The sequence below is a fragment of the Eschscholzia californica genome, unplaced genomic scaffold (assembly GCF_041429995.1).
Source record: "Eschscholzia californica isolate CP2 unplaced genomic scaffold, dmEscCali1.0.p SCAF_1, whole genome shotgun sequence".
NCBI classification, from domain to species: Eukaryota; Viridiplantae; Streptophyta; class Magnoliopsida; order Ranunculales; family Papaveraceae; genus Eschscholzia; species Eschscholzia californica.
In genome coordinates this window covers 30309240-30326437 of record NW_028238198.1, presented here as the reverse complement: position 1 = coordinate 30326437, position 17198 = coordinate 30309240, and the positions used below count along the sequence as shown (strand labels likewise).

The 17198-nt window shown below is 37.7% G+C and overlaps 3 protein-coding genes across 4 annotated transcripts; 2 read left to right on the top strand and 1 right to left on the bottom strand.

The window, feature by feature from the left end:
• Positions 1 to 3235: 3235 nt before the first annotated feature.
• LOC147565940 (Basic-leucine zipper (bZIP) transcription factor family protein) lies at positions 3236 to 6002 on the top strand. 2 transcript variants are annotated; one of them, XM_086652396.1, is made up of 5 exons: positions 3236 to 3369; positions 3737 to 5037; positions 5144 to 5215; positions 5305 to 5334; positions 5729 to 6002. In XM_086652396.1, the coding sequence occupies exons 2-5, from the start codon at positions 3868 to 3870 to the stop codon at positions 5801 to 5803; spliced, it is 1347 nt and encodes a 448-aa protein (XP_086508522.1). In that variant the 5' UTR covers positions 3236 to 3369; positions 3737 to 3867; the 3' UTR covers positions 5804 to 6002. The 2 variants fall into 2 exon arrangements, with proteins under 2 accessions (XP_086508522.1, XP_086508523.1); XM_086652397.1 differs by lacking the exon at positions 3236 to 3369 and having other exon boundaries at positions 3734 to 5037.
• Positions 6003 to 6480: 478 nt separating this feature from the next.
• On the bottom strand, positions 6481 to 10870 carry LOC147565939 (THO complex, subunit 5). The gene is made up of 8 exons (XM_086652395.1): positions 10593 to 10870; positions 9886 to 10176; positions 9301 to 9637; positions 8652 to 8989; positions 8310 to 8566; positions 7515 to 8112; positions 7303 to 7437; positions 6481 to 6946 (listed from the first exon to the last, which is right to left on the bottom strand). Exons 1-8 carry the CDS (start codon positions 10800 to 10802, stop codon positions 6680 to 6682), a joined length of 2433 nt encoding a protein of 810 aa, XP_086508521.1. The 5' UTR covers positions 10803 to 10870; the 3' UTR covers positions 6481 to 6679.
• Positions 10871 to 11173: 303 nt separating this feature from the next.
• Positions 11174 to 14646, top strand: LOC147565938 (uncharacterized). Its single transcript, XM_086653029.1, has 5 exons — positions 11174 to 12547; positions 12977 to 13393; positions 13621 to 13745; positions 13803 to 13917; positions 14035 to 14646. The coding sequence occupies exons 1-5, from the start codon at positions 11174 to 11176 to the stop codon at positions 14644 to 14646; spliced, it is 2643 nt and encodes an 880-aa protein (XP_086509155.1).
• Positions 14647 to 17198: the final 2552 nt, after the last annotated feature.

Here is a 17198-nt window from a genome sequence, read left to right as displayed (position 1 = left end):
TACAATATCAAGTCAGAAGCATTCTAGTCAGTCTAGAAGTTCTAGTCTGAAGAATTTTAGTTAGTCTAGAATATCAAGTCAGAAGAAATCAAGAAATTCTTATTACTTTCGAGGGTACGCACATTTTCAGAACTGTGAAGTACAATTACACGCTTGAAAGGATGTAATCGAATCGTTGGAGACATACACCCAACTGTTGGTACTGTCACTGGGATGTAAAATGTCTTAAAGAAAGATAATTTTTTTCTCGCCTCGACTAAATATGTTTTTGTTAATCTCAGTTAAGTCCAAAGGAATTGTTACTATTTAATCCATTATTATCGTTTACATCTCAATTGAATCAGAGAAGAATTATTCTGTTTGAGAAAATAAACCGAGACTTTATTTTAATCGAATAAAACAGTGAAAGTAAATATCCAAAACAAACCTGAAAACAACTAGCGATACTACTATTCAACTATCCGTGTCATCTAAAAAAAATCATAATATAAGTTAGCTCTCATATCAATATATCATATAACCTTTGGTTATCTTTCAAAGGCAATATATGTAAGTGTGACAAGTTAAACATTTATATAAATACATTATGTCCAAAATTATTAATATTTTACCCCATTAACTTGAGTCTTTTCTAGAAATCCCATTAACTTAAAGTGTTTGATTGTATGTTTAGGTCTCCTAGATGGAGACAGCCATTACTTTTATCAATTAAGAATGTGGTTCACCTCAAGTTTCATAAACTATAACCTCAATAATTCTCATTGTTTCCATTGTTTATTACATCTTAAGAAATACTCCATGAAATGTAATTGGTGTTACCAATAAAGGACATCTGGACAAGGTCCCTTCTAAATTAGGAATAGTGAAGTCAATACTCTATCAAAAGAAAGTGCTTAGGGTATTTAATACACCTTTCATATACTGTTTTAAGTAAAATAATGACATAATCAAAGATTAAAACAAGAAACTTGATATGCCTCTCACGTGTTCTTGAGATTTTTTCACATGAATATGATCGGCAAAGATCTCTTTTAGCTTAGATTTCGGAATATAATTTGTCTAAAGATATGGTTACCATGTGCACTGTCAGTCCCATGCAGGTGCAAATTATGTGATTCTAACCTAAAGTCACTAAAATATCCTTTCTTTTGTTGGTAATAGTACTTATTTTAAGTAATGCTTTAGATCCTTCAAAAATTAGAATTGTTGGTGAAGATAATCTAAATTCTAAATAATTATTATGACAAATTTGAAGAAGTTATGAAATTAGATGAGCTAAAAGCCTACTACCTCAACACAAATAACCACAACTCTCTAATAGGGAAGAAAAGCTGTGAGGTTTTACGGTCCTTACTCCACAACAAACATTCTCAACTTCTTGACGGTATGAAAAACATAATAAGACTAGCTGACGTCCAGTCACAAAACAGAGCACACAAAACTCCTAACCAAATAGTGGATACTTCATGGAAACCATTACTTCCGCATAAAATCAAATTCAACTTCGATATCTCTTTTTGAAAAAATCAATGAAGATGTTGTTGTAGGAATAGTTTTTCAAAATCAAAATGGTATCTCTATTGCTGAGAATACCCTACGCATCAAATGCAGATCCATAGATGAAGGTGAAGTCGGCACTGAATGCAATACTTTTGGAAGCAAATGGAGGTTGTGCAAATAATTTTGAAATGAGACTTGAGAAACAGTATTGTTGGATTGAATTATGATTTATCCTTGACACACTAGACCATCAACTACTGGGTTTTGAAAGCAGAAACTCTCACAAACTCATCTGAAATTGTTTCTTTTAGCCATGCAGAGAGACAAGCTAATGGCAAAGTGAGTTAGACTATCTAAGGTTTTACTAGTATTGTATATTAGATGTAAATGAAGTCAGCCTTCCCTCGTTGATGAATTGCAGCTCAACTTATGAAAACTCTTTTGTATAACATAAGCAATTTTTTTAAAAAAAAGATCACGGATGGGGAAGTAGGTTTGACTTTGTTAGCATTCATGAGTTGTGAGCACAAATACCACAAGTAATTGCCTCATAATCTCTCACCCTTATCCTTCCCTTTTTTAAACATTACAAATTAAAAACAAGATTGACTCGAGCTCCTATACCCATAAAATGTTTTTTCCCTTTTCACAAACCTAGAAAATGACCCCTCCCCTTTCTGTTTTTAGAATTAATCAATCTTCTACTCCTAACTTCTCTCTTTGCTACTATCTATCTCCTAATCTCTATCCTTCTACTTTTTTTGTCTTATCCTATCACTTTTTTAATTAGAATCTTTTTATATTTTCATCACACTTAAGAATCCTTTACTAGTAATGCACAAGTTTTCATTTGTTTCCCCTAGTTCATTTGACTATTTTAGCTCATTCTTAAATGACATTTCAAGTGTTTTTATGTCTAGATATGTAAATATATATATAACGCTAAACTTATGTAATCAATCTTCGGACTTGGTTTCATCAGTTTGTTTGAACACTCGTCAAAAAACCTTGATTTTTAATCTTGTACGCAAAATGAATTGTACAATCTCTTATTTTGTTTTTAACTACCTTATAATACTAAATCCTACTTGGGAGATGTTAGAGTGCCCAAATTTTTGGGCATTTTAACGCCCAGCTGATGTGGAATCCCTAAAAGACAAGGTTTTTCAAAATTTGACTACAGTGGGGACCGCTTTTGTTTCTAAATGGAAAAATATGTCACCCTCTAAGTACCAATTTCTAAGTCACTCTATCATTGCCCATCCTACTTTAGAAGGGAAAAAATGGGTTACCTGAAAAATGAAAAAGTAGAGACATATTTTTGGTATACCACATAGAATCACAAAGAGGCATTGCGGCATGGGTAGTATATAAATATAATCTTTTCAACAAAAAAAAAAAAAAAAAAAAAAGTATATTCTAAATATAATCCATGTAATATACTAATATAGAAGGAGATGGGTAATGCGCATCATGCGTGTCTTATTACTTCCCCGATAAGGAAAGGCTCAATAAAAAAACAAATATCAAGACGTAATGACCTGTCGGAAAGATAATTGAACGGTCAGGATTTCACCAAATAGCAGCTTCTTATTGGTCAGATACTAAATACAGAAAGGTCAAAAAGGTCAAGATTAAGTGGTCCACGATTTTATAGAGTAGTTGGCTTTATTATTTATAATTAATAAAGGCAACCTCATTCTATTTAAAGGCAACCCATTCCTGGACACTTGGCATCATTATAGGTTGCCAATTTGCTACTTAAGAGAAGGAAGAAAAATACAGTTGAGAAATTTTATACAGAGAGACAGAAAGAAAGAAAAGCAAAAAAAAACCCGAAAAAACAGGAAGAATAAAAAAACGGCTGAAGTGAGTTATTTTCTCTTCTTCTTCTTCCTTCTTTCTCTCTCTAATTTTCCTCTTTTGATCATAAAAAAATTGATTTTTTTTTTCTGGGTAGTTGAATTTATGAACTTTTGAGACTTTGGGTATTAAAATTTAACTGATTTATAAGCTTTGTAATTTGGGTGTTCTTTGATTTAATCTGATTTGTATGAATTGTTGATATTGAGTTGAGTTATGTAAGTAAATTAGGGTTAGGTTTTTTATGATTTATTATTTTGGAGTTAGAATTTGATTTTAATTGAGATTTGAATTTGTGAATTTTGATTTGGTAGATAGTATAGTTGTTAGATAGTTGGATTTGGGTGATGTTTAATTTTTGAAGTTGTTTTAGGGTTTTGCTGGTTTGCTCTATCAATTTGGATTTTAAGGGAAGTAAGGAAAAGTATTTGATCTGGTTCTAAATTTGGTGATAAGACAGTCAGTTCAGTTTACTATTACTGATTAGTTTTAAGATTTTAAGAAATGGGATCAAATTTGAACTTCAAGAACATGATTGATGGGCCACTTGAGGTTAATAATGGTGGTGGTGGTGATGGTGGAAGACCTCCAGGAATATTTCCATTAGCTAGACAAACTTCCATCTACTCATTGACATTTGATGAATTTCAAAACACTATGGGTGGACTTGGGAAGGATTTTGGATCAATGAATATGGATGAATTTCTTAGAAATATTTGGACAGCTGAAGAAGCTCAAGTCATGGGTATGGCTTCTTCGTCCTTCGGGGTTAACGATGGAGGAATACCTAATGGGAATTTACAGAGACAGGGTTCTTTAACGTTACCTCGAACCCTAAGTACGAAAACCGTTGACGAAGTTTGGAGAGACTTGTTTAAAGAAAGTGGTGGTGTTGTTGGTACTAGTACTAATGGCAATGTTAATAATGGTAGTATGGGTAACGGTAATAAAGATGGGAATGTTAATGGCGGATCGAATTTACAGCAGAGACAACATACAATGGGAGAGATGACTCTGGAAGAGTTCTTGGTGAGAGCTGGAGTAGTAAGAGAAGAGACTCAACCAGTTGGAAAACCAACTACTAACGGATTTTACGGTGAATTATATACTCCGAGTAATAATAATAATGCAGGGTTAGCTCTTGGGTTTGGACATCTAAATCGAACAAACGGAGTTGTTGAGAGTAATAATTCACTAAACAATCTAAACCCTAATATGGGTATCAACCTAAACGGGAACGGAGCCTCTCAACCGACCCATCAACAGCCTCTGCAAATCCTCCCAAAGAAAACTCCTGTTGGTTATGCTTCTCCACTGAATTTAGTCAACAATGGTCAATTGACTAGTCCAGGGATGAGAAATAGGGTTGTCGGACTAGGAGAGACTATGATAAGTAACGGCTTCATTCAAGGTGGTGGAGTACCGGGCGGTGGTCTTGGTTTAGGAGCCGGTCAAGTTACAATCTCGACGGTGTCTCCTGCAAATCCAACTTCTTCAGATGGGCTTGGGAAGAGTAATGGTGATAATTCTTCCTTATCTCCAGTTCCTTATGTTTTTAATGGAAGTTTAAGGGGAAAACGATGCAGTGGTGCCGTGGAGAAGGTTGTCGAGAGAAGGCAGAGGAGAATGATAAAGAATAGAGAATCGGCTGCAAGATCGCGAGCTCGTAAGCAGGTAAACATTGATCCATGTTTCTTTCTATCTTGTCATGGATTGTTTTCAATTTTGATATCTGGAGCAATAGTGATATCATCTTATATGTTTAACTTTTTTCGCCCAGGCTTACACCATGGAACTCGAAGCAGAAGTCGCAAAACTTAAAGAGGAAAACGAGATTTTGCAGAAGAAACAGGTTGGTAGTTTATTTAATGCAGCAAACACCTTGACCTTATCGATGGTTAGTTTCCTATCATAATATTCGAATGTGTTTTATTGCTGCAGGCTAAAATTATGGAGATGCAAAAAAATCAGGTACGTAGCTCCTTAAGCAATCAATCTGAAATTGCCTTGGTTTACTAAATAAGCTAACATAATTCATTTGTAAAGGATTAGGTGGGAGTTTGAATGTCGAAAGAATCTGCATATTACCCATTAGACGAGAGATTGTTGTGGTAATCTCTGCATATTAGTCGATGCCAAAAATACCCGCTACCATGTTAGAGCCTATTGGCCCTAAGTCCCTAACTCTCGTTGAAACCGGGCTTGCAGGGATAGGATTGCCCTAGGCTTGTCTACTTTGCATATTCTAATGCCCAGGCGATGTGATATAATGCTAATACAGTGTACATTTTTTTTTAATTGAGTTTGCTATTGAAGTACTTGAGGGAAATATAATGTTTATTTTCTTTCCTATATGGTTCCACAGGTGTTAGAGAGGATGAATCAACAACCAGGAGCTAAGAGACTATGCTTAAGGAGGACACAAACTGGCCCTTGGTGAAGTTGAAGGATTGGGTTGTGATTGAAATGCTTGCTTGGTTAATTACTTAAAATTATTGAATTTGATATGAAAGGGTAAGTAGTTCTGTACATAAGTAAAGGGAAACGAGCGGTTTGCTGTAGTGAGTTGAGGTTTTTAAGTGTATTACTATTTATGAATCAGGTTCCCCATTTACCTAATCTTCGATTACTTTTCCTAACATCATAGGTTGCTAGGTTTTAAGAAAGAATACGGTTAGTGTAGATGAGTAGCAGTTGTTATCCATTTGCGGGGTAACCGTTGTTTTTGTTTTTGTTTATGTTCTTGCTAATGGTTGATTTCAGCTTTCAAGTTTCATTTAGAACATATTTTCTTGCCCATGAATGACTGAAGTTGGAATGAATTATTTTTTGATTGTTTTGGATGATATTATTTTCTCAATTGATAGGTTATAGGTCCTTCAGTTTTATCTATACTTTTTTTTGTTATATGAAAACAAGGCTCGCTAATAAAACCCACATCGACTAAAATCTCTGACAAGATATTCGAGCGGCCCTATCACAGCGCCAACAATGATTGAAATGCCTGACAAGATATTAGGGTATCATATCGGAGTATGCAACCTCAAAAAGATAAACCGAAGAAGAGGTTCATGCTAATGAGGTGTTCAAACCTAACTCTTTTGAGTCTGAATCATCTAATCCAAACGGTCCCGAAAGCAACCTCGTATTATACTTCTAATACATAGAAAAAGTTAACTTAGAGCCCCAAATCAGCAACAATGACTCATGAAGTATAAAATGAATTACAAAATTTTCAAGTACAAACAACAGCTACATGAAAGTGGTGAATCCATACCTAACTAAGACTGAAATAAGGCACCTATATCATACTGTTTTAGTAAGGGTAGCCAGGAGTACATTCGACGTCTTTCCAAGAGATCATCTTTCTACGATCTCTTCCTCTAAAAGATCGAGAGAGAATACTTCCACTAGCAGGCTTGCACATACCAACATCGACCACAGAAGTACTCTTCCTCGTCTTAGAAGATGGGGAGGCCTCCATCAAGTAAAAGTCGAATAGCATTGCAAGAAAACACACTTGATGAGCTAGTATGTAGTTTTCGTACTCCCATGGTAGAATCTTTAAGATGTGAAGATTGACCTGCAACAACCATAAAAAGCCAAGTTCATATACATTCCATACGAAAAAACTGTGGGGTTGATAAATATTAAACTCATATTGAGCTAAGAAGCTTTAATTCCACCGTAGTTCGATTTGAGATGCATACGAAGTTCAATATACTTCCCTCATCGCCTTTTCAATTTTAGTGATGAAACGTGAAAAATGCAATAACATCGCCATTATTTGGTTCTATGAAATGCATCTTAAGAGGAGTTTTTCTCTCTCATTGTCTAAATCCAGATCAAATGAACCCAAATCAACAGGAGTCAACCATTCAGACGAGTCAGACCCCACGACTCATGAATCAGCCAGAAATAAACGATTTAACTGCTTACCTCTGCTTCCATAGAGCGCAGTTCATTGTACCATTCAGCTGCATCTCTTTTGGAAGAGTTCTCTTCAAAAAGAGTCTGGTTCAAACTTAATGTGAAAAGAGGCGGTCTAAGAGGATATTCCATGCTTATCTTGATCTATTAAAATGGAAGGGTAGTTAGAAAAGCAAATTAGCCAAGAAACAAACTAATCCAACAAAAGAAGTGGAAGTTACCTTGGCTTCTAAATTTACAGTCTTGTCATCTTTATCCATTCTTCGACTCAAAACTATAAGGAACTCTTGAACCCCATATTCTTCCCATGACTTGTCAACCAGCTCATGGATTGCTAACTTGTCCATCTCTGGCTCAATTCGTGCTGATTCATCCAGATCACTCTCACTCTCAGGGATGAGTTCCATATCATCATCATGTCTTACGAAACTTTGAGATTTTCCCATTTTCGAAGGCGGAGTCATGCTTTTTGAAATCAAAGCAAGACTTCTAGAATGCTCAAGATTGGACCCTTTTGAAGAAGTCACTTTCATATCATCATTTAAGATGGCTGGAACCTGCAGAATAGAAGGAAGCTCCCCATCTTCCCTTGCACTCTCTAACTCTTCTTTCGATCTACCACCTCTTCCATCCACATCAAGGTCCATTGGGTCTGCAAGTTGCTCTGTTGCAACAACGGACAAGGATGAGGTCGGATTAACTGAAGCTCCTATACGTGACCAACTCTGCAAATTGCATGAACGAGTATGCAACGCCCATGGAACATCATTATAAGTCAAAGAAGGCCATTTACGCTTCATTAAGGAATCAAGCTGCTCCCTGTAAGGCAACCAAAGATTTTAAGTGCTCGTCATGTTTCACTACTGCATTAGAAAATGTGAAATTGACATCTGCCATAATTCTAAGTGTCAATTTAAATCCAGCTTCCAGTCCTACATTTTATGTTTGTCTAAGTATGTATTTAAATTCCATTTTCAGTTCACCAAGACAACAAAATAAGCAAAGCAGTGACTCACGCAAGAGCCAGCTGAGCCTTTTCCCGAGATCGGATCCTTTGAACAACTGTCTGGACTCGATTCTGCTGGCGATAAAGCGAAAGGCCAGACGTGACTGTGGCAATTTTAACTGCTTCATTGGTTTGAGTTTTGTCAGCTGTAAGGAGAGGCGAAACATCAGGCAAAAAATCAATTCCCGCCAAATGTTGGGCCCACTTATATGGGCGTAAGGTTCTCTTTTCATCAAATACAGCATCTCCAGCACATGACTTAGATAACTGCATCATAATCGGAACATATTATTTTCTGAAACTAAAGAAGAGAATGACTAAGTTGAAACAAACTTGCTCCAAATATCTGTACCTGGTGAGGAAACTCAGCACCAGTATCATCAGGGAATAAGTTGCATAAGATGTTGTTCTCTGGTCCTTCTCGTGACCCTTCAAGTCCAACACATACCACGTTTAACTTTAACAAGTACTCAAACCTTAGAGTGACCAGCTTCGCAGGTTTGGGATTGGAATCGTCGTCATCATATATGTGGAGGATAATTCTAAGGGGATGCGATTGATAGATTCCTGCTTGGTCAAGGTTCTCCTTGCTAGGAACTTTCTTTGTTCGCTTCCTCCGTCTCTGGCCATCATCCTCATCATCAGGTGCATCATCATCCAACTTGGTTGTGTCTGAATTTGTAGAGATACCTGAGATCTTACAACTAGATTAATCAATCTCGAAAACTTGAGTCCAATTTAGATGCAACCACCTAGCAGGTTCATGACAAATTCAAACAAATGATTGCATTGGAGTATGACAACAATGTCAAATGTATTGTTGTGAAGACCCAAACAAGTAAAAACCTCAACCTATTCCTTGAAGACCATTTTATCATTCACCTTGAACTATTATATTAAGTCCACAGATGAGAGGCCCAAATAAATTAAACTTAGAACTGTTTCAAACGAAGTTCATTCAGTATAAATTTGACATGATTCAAATGGTTCTCACTAATTACCTGTATCCTTCCTCGCTTGTTGCTGGGCAAAAGATTGAGCGTCCTTCATACTTCCAATGATCTCTAAATCAATGTTCTCTCCGAACGCCTCTTTCTGGGCTACAAGTTGTGAATAAATAACATAGAGAGGAGGTGGAAGTAATTCTGCGGAGTGTTGTTGTTTTAATTTCTTCGTATGGAGAATCCCAAGTTGTTGTTGTACGGGTAAGGAAGCTTTCTTCAGAGATTTCAAGTGTGAAGGGAGACTCGACAAGAACTTCTTCCTGTTGGCAATGGTCTCCAAAAGACCTTTTTTGTGTTGCTCAAGTTTCTCATGGAGTTTACAAAGTTCTTTTCTCTGCTCAAAGTAAGAGAAATGTATATAGGACTATATTAGTAGATCATAATGAAAATGAAATACCAAAACTGTAAAGCAAATGACTATAACCCTCTCTTTGTTTATGATAATTGATAACAATCTTGTATTCAGATAAAAAAAAACTAATATTATGTCTCATTTGAAGTAACGGCAATCGACATACGCGCAATAGTCCTTCGTATATTAAGATATTACGATACTTAGGTTTGATGACAAATAGGGAATACCTGGAAAAACTCGAAATTGAGCCGCTTTAGCATTAAATCATGGGTATTATCGGTAGACATAGCTTTTTGTTTAATCTCTTCAGGAGCACTACTGAAAAATTCTTCCTCTGGTACAAGTTCAATATCTGGATATTTTGATTTGAAATCTTTGCAAGCTTTAATAGCTTTAACATAATGATTTTTTTCATACATCAAGTTGTGAAGCTGCAATGTTGTGAAATCGACTGGCGCTTTTGCACGTTCCGTTTCGGCTTTCACACGATCTTCTTCTAACAAGATTGATCGATTCGCCTGCATATTTAAAACAAACAACCAAATTGTCGATAGCTATTCAAACATTCCAATAAATGATGTTAACATCCTGAAACAATTCACAATTGTAATCCATCACTAAACCCTAATGAATCCAACAGTCTGCTTATACTGAAGAAATTGAATAACATGGAATGGGATCATGGATTTTTTTACTATAAATAACTCAAAAGGAATTCTTTTTAGAAATTTATGAAATGATTGAAAATCAAACCTCTAGAACGACCCATTTCACAAAAACCCCTCAAATTGAACTCATTTTTCCCTTACTTCATTAGAATTGTATAATAAGCAATCATCTTTAGTCGAAGAATAAACCCTACTAGAAGAAGAAAAAAACCCTAGAAAGCGATCTCTATATACGTAAAAATACGTAGAGAGAGAGAGAGAGATACCTGGCGTAGATTGACGAGATGGAGAGACATCTGAGTGATGAGTTCAGAAAGTTCAGATTTGGGTCTACCTTCTTTCTTAATGAAGAGCATTTTAGCGACGATTTCTTCCATTGATGTCCTACTCTCTTCCAGTAATTCGTACGCCGTCTTCTCTATCTTGCGCGCTTCCGCCGGTAGTGATGCCGTTTTATCTTCCCCCTCCACCTCCATTGTTTTCTTTCTTCTTCTTCGTCGTCTGCTACTCTTCCTCAGTCGGCTTTGATAGACTGAAGAGGAATGATTGCTTCATTCAGCTGAAAGGTTTTATGGGCGCACTCCACTGTTTAACCTTTAGACGATATATTCATGGTTATTCAAACTCACACATCAATTTTTCTTTTTTTTACCTTACGGGCTTACCCTACTCATTTTTCGTGTATACACACATTTGTGAACTCAAGTTGATTCGGGCTTACCTTAGTAATCAGAATATTGACTCCACTGTCCCTTGGGTTGTCATTGGCGATCTCAACACTATCTTACATCCGTCGGATAAGGAGGGTGGTCGTAATGAGATTTCTAGCCAGGTCACTAAAATTAATATGAGGATTAATAATCTGGGTCTTAGAGATGCGGGGTATAAGGGCACCACCTACACCTGGACTAATCGGCAATTTAAAGGGACTCTCATTAAAGAGAGATTAGACCGGGCCCTTATGAACCATTCCTGGTTGATGGACTTCCCGGCTTCTCTGGTTACTCATCTGCCGGGAGTTGGTTCTGACCACATTCATATTCTTCTGACTACCTCTGCTTTGAACAATCTTGGCAAACGCCCTTTCAAATTCATTAGGACCTGGATGTCTCATCCGGAGTGTGGTGACTTTATCAGAGATCATTGGCCTCCTAGTCAGCAATCTATTCAACCCAAACTGAATCATTTAGCCATTAATCTGGCCAGGTGGAATAAACAGGTTTTTGGTCACCTTGACACCAGGATTCGTAGTCTTACTGAGGCTTTCCAACATGCTGACTGTGGTGATAGGGCTCATGAGTTAACTCTTCTTTTAGAAGAAGCTTATAATCAGCTGGAAAGCCTCTGGAAAGAGAAATCTAGGAATGACAATATTCAGTTGGGGGATCAAAACACCAAATTCTTCCATGCTAAAGCTATTAATCGGAACAGAAAGAATCGCATTACGGCTATCAAGGACAATAATGGCTCTTGGATTCAGGGGGCTTTGGATATTGCTAACATCTTCTCTACCAACCTTGGGAACATTTCCACTACTTCGGGGTCGCTTATCTCCGATGATTTACTGAATCTCTTCCCTGATCAAATTTCTGACTCTACTAACCTTGCTCTCACTCGAGTTCCTTCGGAGCAGGAGATTCATGCTTCCATCATGTCGCTTAAAGCTGACTCGGCCCCGGGACCTGATGGTTTCCCCCCTCTCTTCTATCAGACTAATTGGGATACGGTGAAGGCCGATATGATTAAGCTTGTCTCGGATTTTTTTACTCATACTCTTCTTCCTGAGCAGGTCAATCATACTCATATCTGTCTTATTCCCAAAACTAAAACCCCACAGACTACGGCTGACTACCGTCCCATCAGTCTTATGAATACCACCTATAAAATCATCACCAAGATTATGGCTAATCGCTTTAAACTGGTGCTTCCCGACATCATTTCGCCTTTTCAAGCTGCTTATGTGCATGGTAGGCAGAATACTGATAACATCATCATCAGCCAAGAAGTGGCCCATTCCTTTAAACTCATCAAAGGTTCGAAGAGCTATTTCGCGCTTAAGCTGGACATGTCGAAAGCCTTTGATCGGATTGAATGGAAATTCTTAGAGACTATCATGTGTCGGATGGGTTTTAACTCCAAGTGGGTTAACCTCATTCACACCTGCATTTCCACCTCGACCATGGCTGTCCTTATTAATGGTCGTCCTGGTCCTACTTTCAATGTCAGTAGGGGAATCAGGCAAGGCGATCCTCTGTCTCCTTTTCTGTTTACTCTTGCCATGGAAGGTCTCAGTCGCCTTCTTGAAACCAATAGTAATACCACTCCTTTTCAGGGCTTCCCCATTCCAAAGACCGACATCACTATCAAGCATCTCCTCTTTGCTGATGATTGCATCATTTTTTGTCATAACTCTCTTGTCAATATCACCACCCTTAAGAATATTCTGGACACCTTCTGTTCAGCCTCGGGTCAGATGATCAACTTCACTAAGTCTACCATTTTCTTTTCTAAAAACACCCATCCGAAATTCAAACGTATGATCATCCGTGATTTTAAGGTCCATCAATCCTCCAATCTTGACAAATACCTCGGAACTCATCTTTTCATTGGTGCTAATAAACGGAAGTTGTTTTCTTCCCTCATTACTCAGATCCAAAACAAACTTTCTAAATGGCAGACATCTCTCCTCTCTCCCGCTGGCCGCGCTATTGTTATCAACACAATAGTTGCGGCTGTTCCCCGATACCAAATGCAATGCTTTGCCATTCCTAAGGGCATAAGCAGCCGCATTGAAGTTCTTCAAAGAACTTTCTGGTGGAGAAAATCTAAAACGATTCATACCATTAACTGGTCTGCTATTTGTCTTCCTAAGAAATTGGGAGGTCTTGGTTTCCATTTACCTGCTCTGAATAACCAGGCCTTTTTGAGTAAGTTACTGTGGCGTCTTCTCAAAGATCCTGGTTCTCCTTGGGCTAAGATTCTCAAAGCGAAGTATTTCAACAAAGATCATAAACCTATTCGTGCTAAGAACCATCACTCGTGGTTCTGGAAATCTATCTCCAAACAGGTTGTAATGTTACCAAATTAATCTTCTGGGATATCAACAAAGGTACTAACATTAACATTTGGTCTGATTATTGGATCCCTAATCACCCTCCTCCTATAGATAATATTAATAATAGTAACCTCACTAAGGTCTCCCAACTTATTATTAACAACCAGTGGAATACGAATATTCTTACGCAATGCTTTAATAATGATATATCTAATTCTATTCTGAGCATCAATCTACAGGAACATATGGACGACACTGCTCAATGGTCTCTGACCAAATCGGGTAAATTCACCATCAAATTCATGTATTATTATTTACGTACGGAATATAATGAGTATGATATTAAGGAATGGAATTTCATCTGGTATATACCGATCCAACCAAAAATCAAACTATTCCTATGGAAATGTTGCACAAACAGCTTACCAGTGCGGAGTAAAATTGGTCAATTTATTGATCATAACTTTGACTGTGCGTTTTGTCGAGAACCTGAAACAATTACTCATGTTCTTTTACATTGTGATTTAGCTTCTGTGGTATGGTTTCACTTTAATATTATTTTTGGCAACATTACTAATCTTCTTGATTGGATTATTTCTTGGAAAGTTATTGATGAGCAGATTAGTGGACTTTTTGCTATTATTCTTTGGCAGATATGGAAAGCGAGGTGTGATAAATGCTTCTCGTCGACTAAGGTTTTACCTATGATGATTATTGATCAGATTCACAGCACACCAAAACTTCTTAAGGCTCCTTTAACTTCTCAACCTCATGATAGGAATTCCCTTTGGTCTCCTCCGGTAGCGCCTTTCATCAAGATTAATGTAGATGCCTCATTCTTGGATGGTAAAGAATTTGCGGTCATTGGTTATGTTGTGTATGATGATCAAGCCAACTTTCTAGCGGTGTCGGCATGTAACTTCAGAGGCCAAAACGCAGAAGAATGTGAATGTTGGGCAATTGTCAAAGCGCTTCAATGGTCGGCTTCAAAGAATATTGCATATCTTCATATTGAAAGTGATAATAGTAATATCGTTCAGATGCTCAATGGGGAACATGTAGACATTGGTTGGCAAACAATCAAACTCATCGACAGAATTCGTCAGCTCGAAGGAAACTTCGTCCGAATTATTTACTCTCACATCAACAGGGAAGGAAATACTAGAGCGGATCAGTTAGCTAAATGGAGTCGTCTGAATTGGGGAACCTGGATTTGGCTAGCTCGATCAGATCTACCAGTCTCCTTACTGTCTTCTTTTGTTTAGTCCTTGTGTCTTTAGTTTTCTTCTCAACAAAAAAAAAAGAAAGTTGATTCGGGCTCTCACCGATTTTGAGTCAAATAATCGACACGCCCTGTTAACCCAATGTGGGGGACGCCAATAAAACTTCCCTTCATAGTGTTGTAGATGGAGGCAAGTGAACTTATATTCTTACCATGGCGGGACACATTGGTATTTGACGATGATGGTGGTAATGATGGTTGATAGACACAAAGAGGGAGGTGGTGGTGGTGGTGAAGATGAAAAAGGATTAGATAGAGAGAGAAGTTGTTCTTTTTTTTTTTTTTGAAGTAAGAGAAGTTTGTTCTTCAACAAAAAAAAAAAAAAAAAAAAAAAAAAAAGAGAGAGAAGTTGTCAAATTGGCCCGCCACACCTCTATCAACTATTTACTTCATCTTGTTTATTTAATTTTAGTATTTTGTGTTCTAGTAATGTATAAGAACTTAGAAATTTTGAATTTGAGATGTGTGACTTCATTTGTGTGTGAGCACACAAATGTCAAAACAAATGTTAGGAAGATGAATTAGGTGAATTTAGGGGTGGGAATTCTCCCCATGAGCCCGCACCCGTCCACGGGCACTCGAGCCCAACGAGGACCATGGACGCCCGCGTCCGTCTCGTGCACAACCCGCCCAGCCCGCCAAATTTTAGTGGACAGGCATGGGTTAAAACCTCTACCCGCGCACCCGCCCATGCCCGCACCCATTTAACGTCCCCAATGATAACCAACCAAATTACATCAACTTTTTGGGTTGATGAAGCCCAACCGCCCATGTTGTTAAGCCTAGTTAAGATGGTAAACAATATGTTTAAGGGCAACCATACGAACCCAATGCATTGTTTTGCAATGACCCAAGAGAATTCCTAGTAGGTTCCTGAAGTAGTGTTTGGCTTTAAAGGAACAAGGATAGGGATAAGTTTATATTGTATCTCATGAGAATTCTTCATTAGTTATCAATGTGAGATCAAATTCCTAAAAAGAACAACACAAACTAGTTTTAATCCCAAATTGTTTCTTTAGAATTAGGGAAAGTGTTCTCTTGGGTCATTATTTGTGTTGTCTCTTTAGAACAACATAAATAATGACCCAAGAGAACAGACTCTTCACTAGCTGTTCTTATTTTATCACAAACCGAGAGAGAGCCACCATGACAGATCACAAGATTAGTCAGAAAGATACGGACCATATGGAGTAGTATGGATGATTGCACAATTATACACGTGTATCGCGAAATAAATCAAGCGGCCGATTACCTTTCTAAACTGAAACTAGTTTCGGGCTATGAAGAAATGAGTTCAAATGTGTTACCGGAAGAATTAGAAAAGATTGTGAGGGAAGACAAAGAGGGTATAATAAGAGTTAGGCGTCATTGAATTTCTTGTTTACTTGTTCTTGATTTTTTTGTTTCCCTTTTCTGGATAGTTGGTTTATTTCTTTATTGGTTTAATGTTTCTGTGTAAAGGGTAGGGTCCCTTCAACCCGCTGACAAATTTCAAATAAAAAAAAAGAGAGGAAAATGTGAATTTTTTCAAGTCATGAGCTTACCCGCTACCCGCCCGCCCATACCCGAATTACCCGAGCTTCTTAATGGGCTTGTGCGGGTAATGGGTAAGGCGAATTTCAAAATTGCCCCCCGATTAACCCACTTACCCTAATAGCCATTGAAATTTGGTGCCCGACCCGCCCGACCCGCCCGACCCGATGCTTTAAGTGCCCATGGACGCCCATACCCGCCCAATTCCCACCCCTAGCTAGGGTGAATTGGAGAAATAAAAAAGTTTATGGAGTGTAAAATTTTAAAGAGAAAATGTAATTTTGAAAAAGAATTCAAGGTGTAAAATTTAAAAGGAAACAAAGTAGCTTCTTCGTCTTCCTCACCTCCCACTACCAAATTATCACTATTTTTCTTCCTTTCTCCTTCCATCACCACCTCCATTCATCCTTCTTTTTCTCTCTCCTCTTATCATTCCTTTTTTTTCTCTCATATTCTCTCTCTCTATCTAACCCGACGAAGGGAGGATCTCCTTCGCCAGAATAACTAAAGAGAGAACAAGAGGGCAAAAAGAGGGAGGAGAGAGAGTAGAGGAAGAGAAAGGATGAGAGAAGAAGAAAAGGGAGAGAGAAATAATGGTGGTGGTGGACGGAGGAGCAGAGAGAAATATTCGAGAAAAAAATTGAATGTCTTCGGCGATGGTAGTTTACCCGAGTCCCTTGTCGGCTTAGAGAAAAAATGGTCAACTAAAATTTGTTTCTCTCTAACAATCACAAAAAGAATTAGTCAACTGAAGTTGACTAATTTTTAACAAAATATTTGCACCTCGGTAATCTTCTTGTTTCTCGAAACCGCTGACTATTATGAAAATAGATCATCTTCATTTAATCATTTTTCACCACCACCATTTGTGTGATCTTCTCTCTCCCTCTCACAGGGGCCCCAAGTCCCCAACTAGTGAAGGGGTGATAGACTCTTTCATACATGCCCTAAAATAAAAAATGGGTCCCGAAACAACGATCTAGAGATTGTTTATCGAAGAAC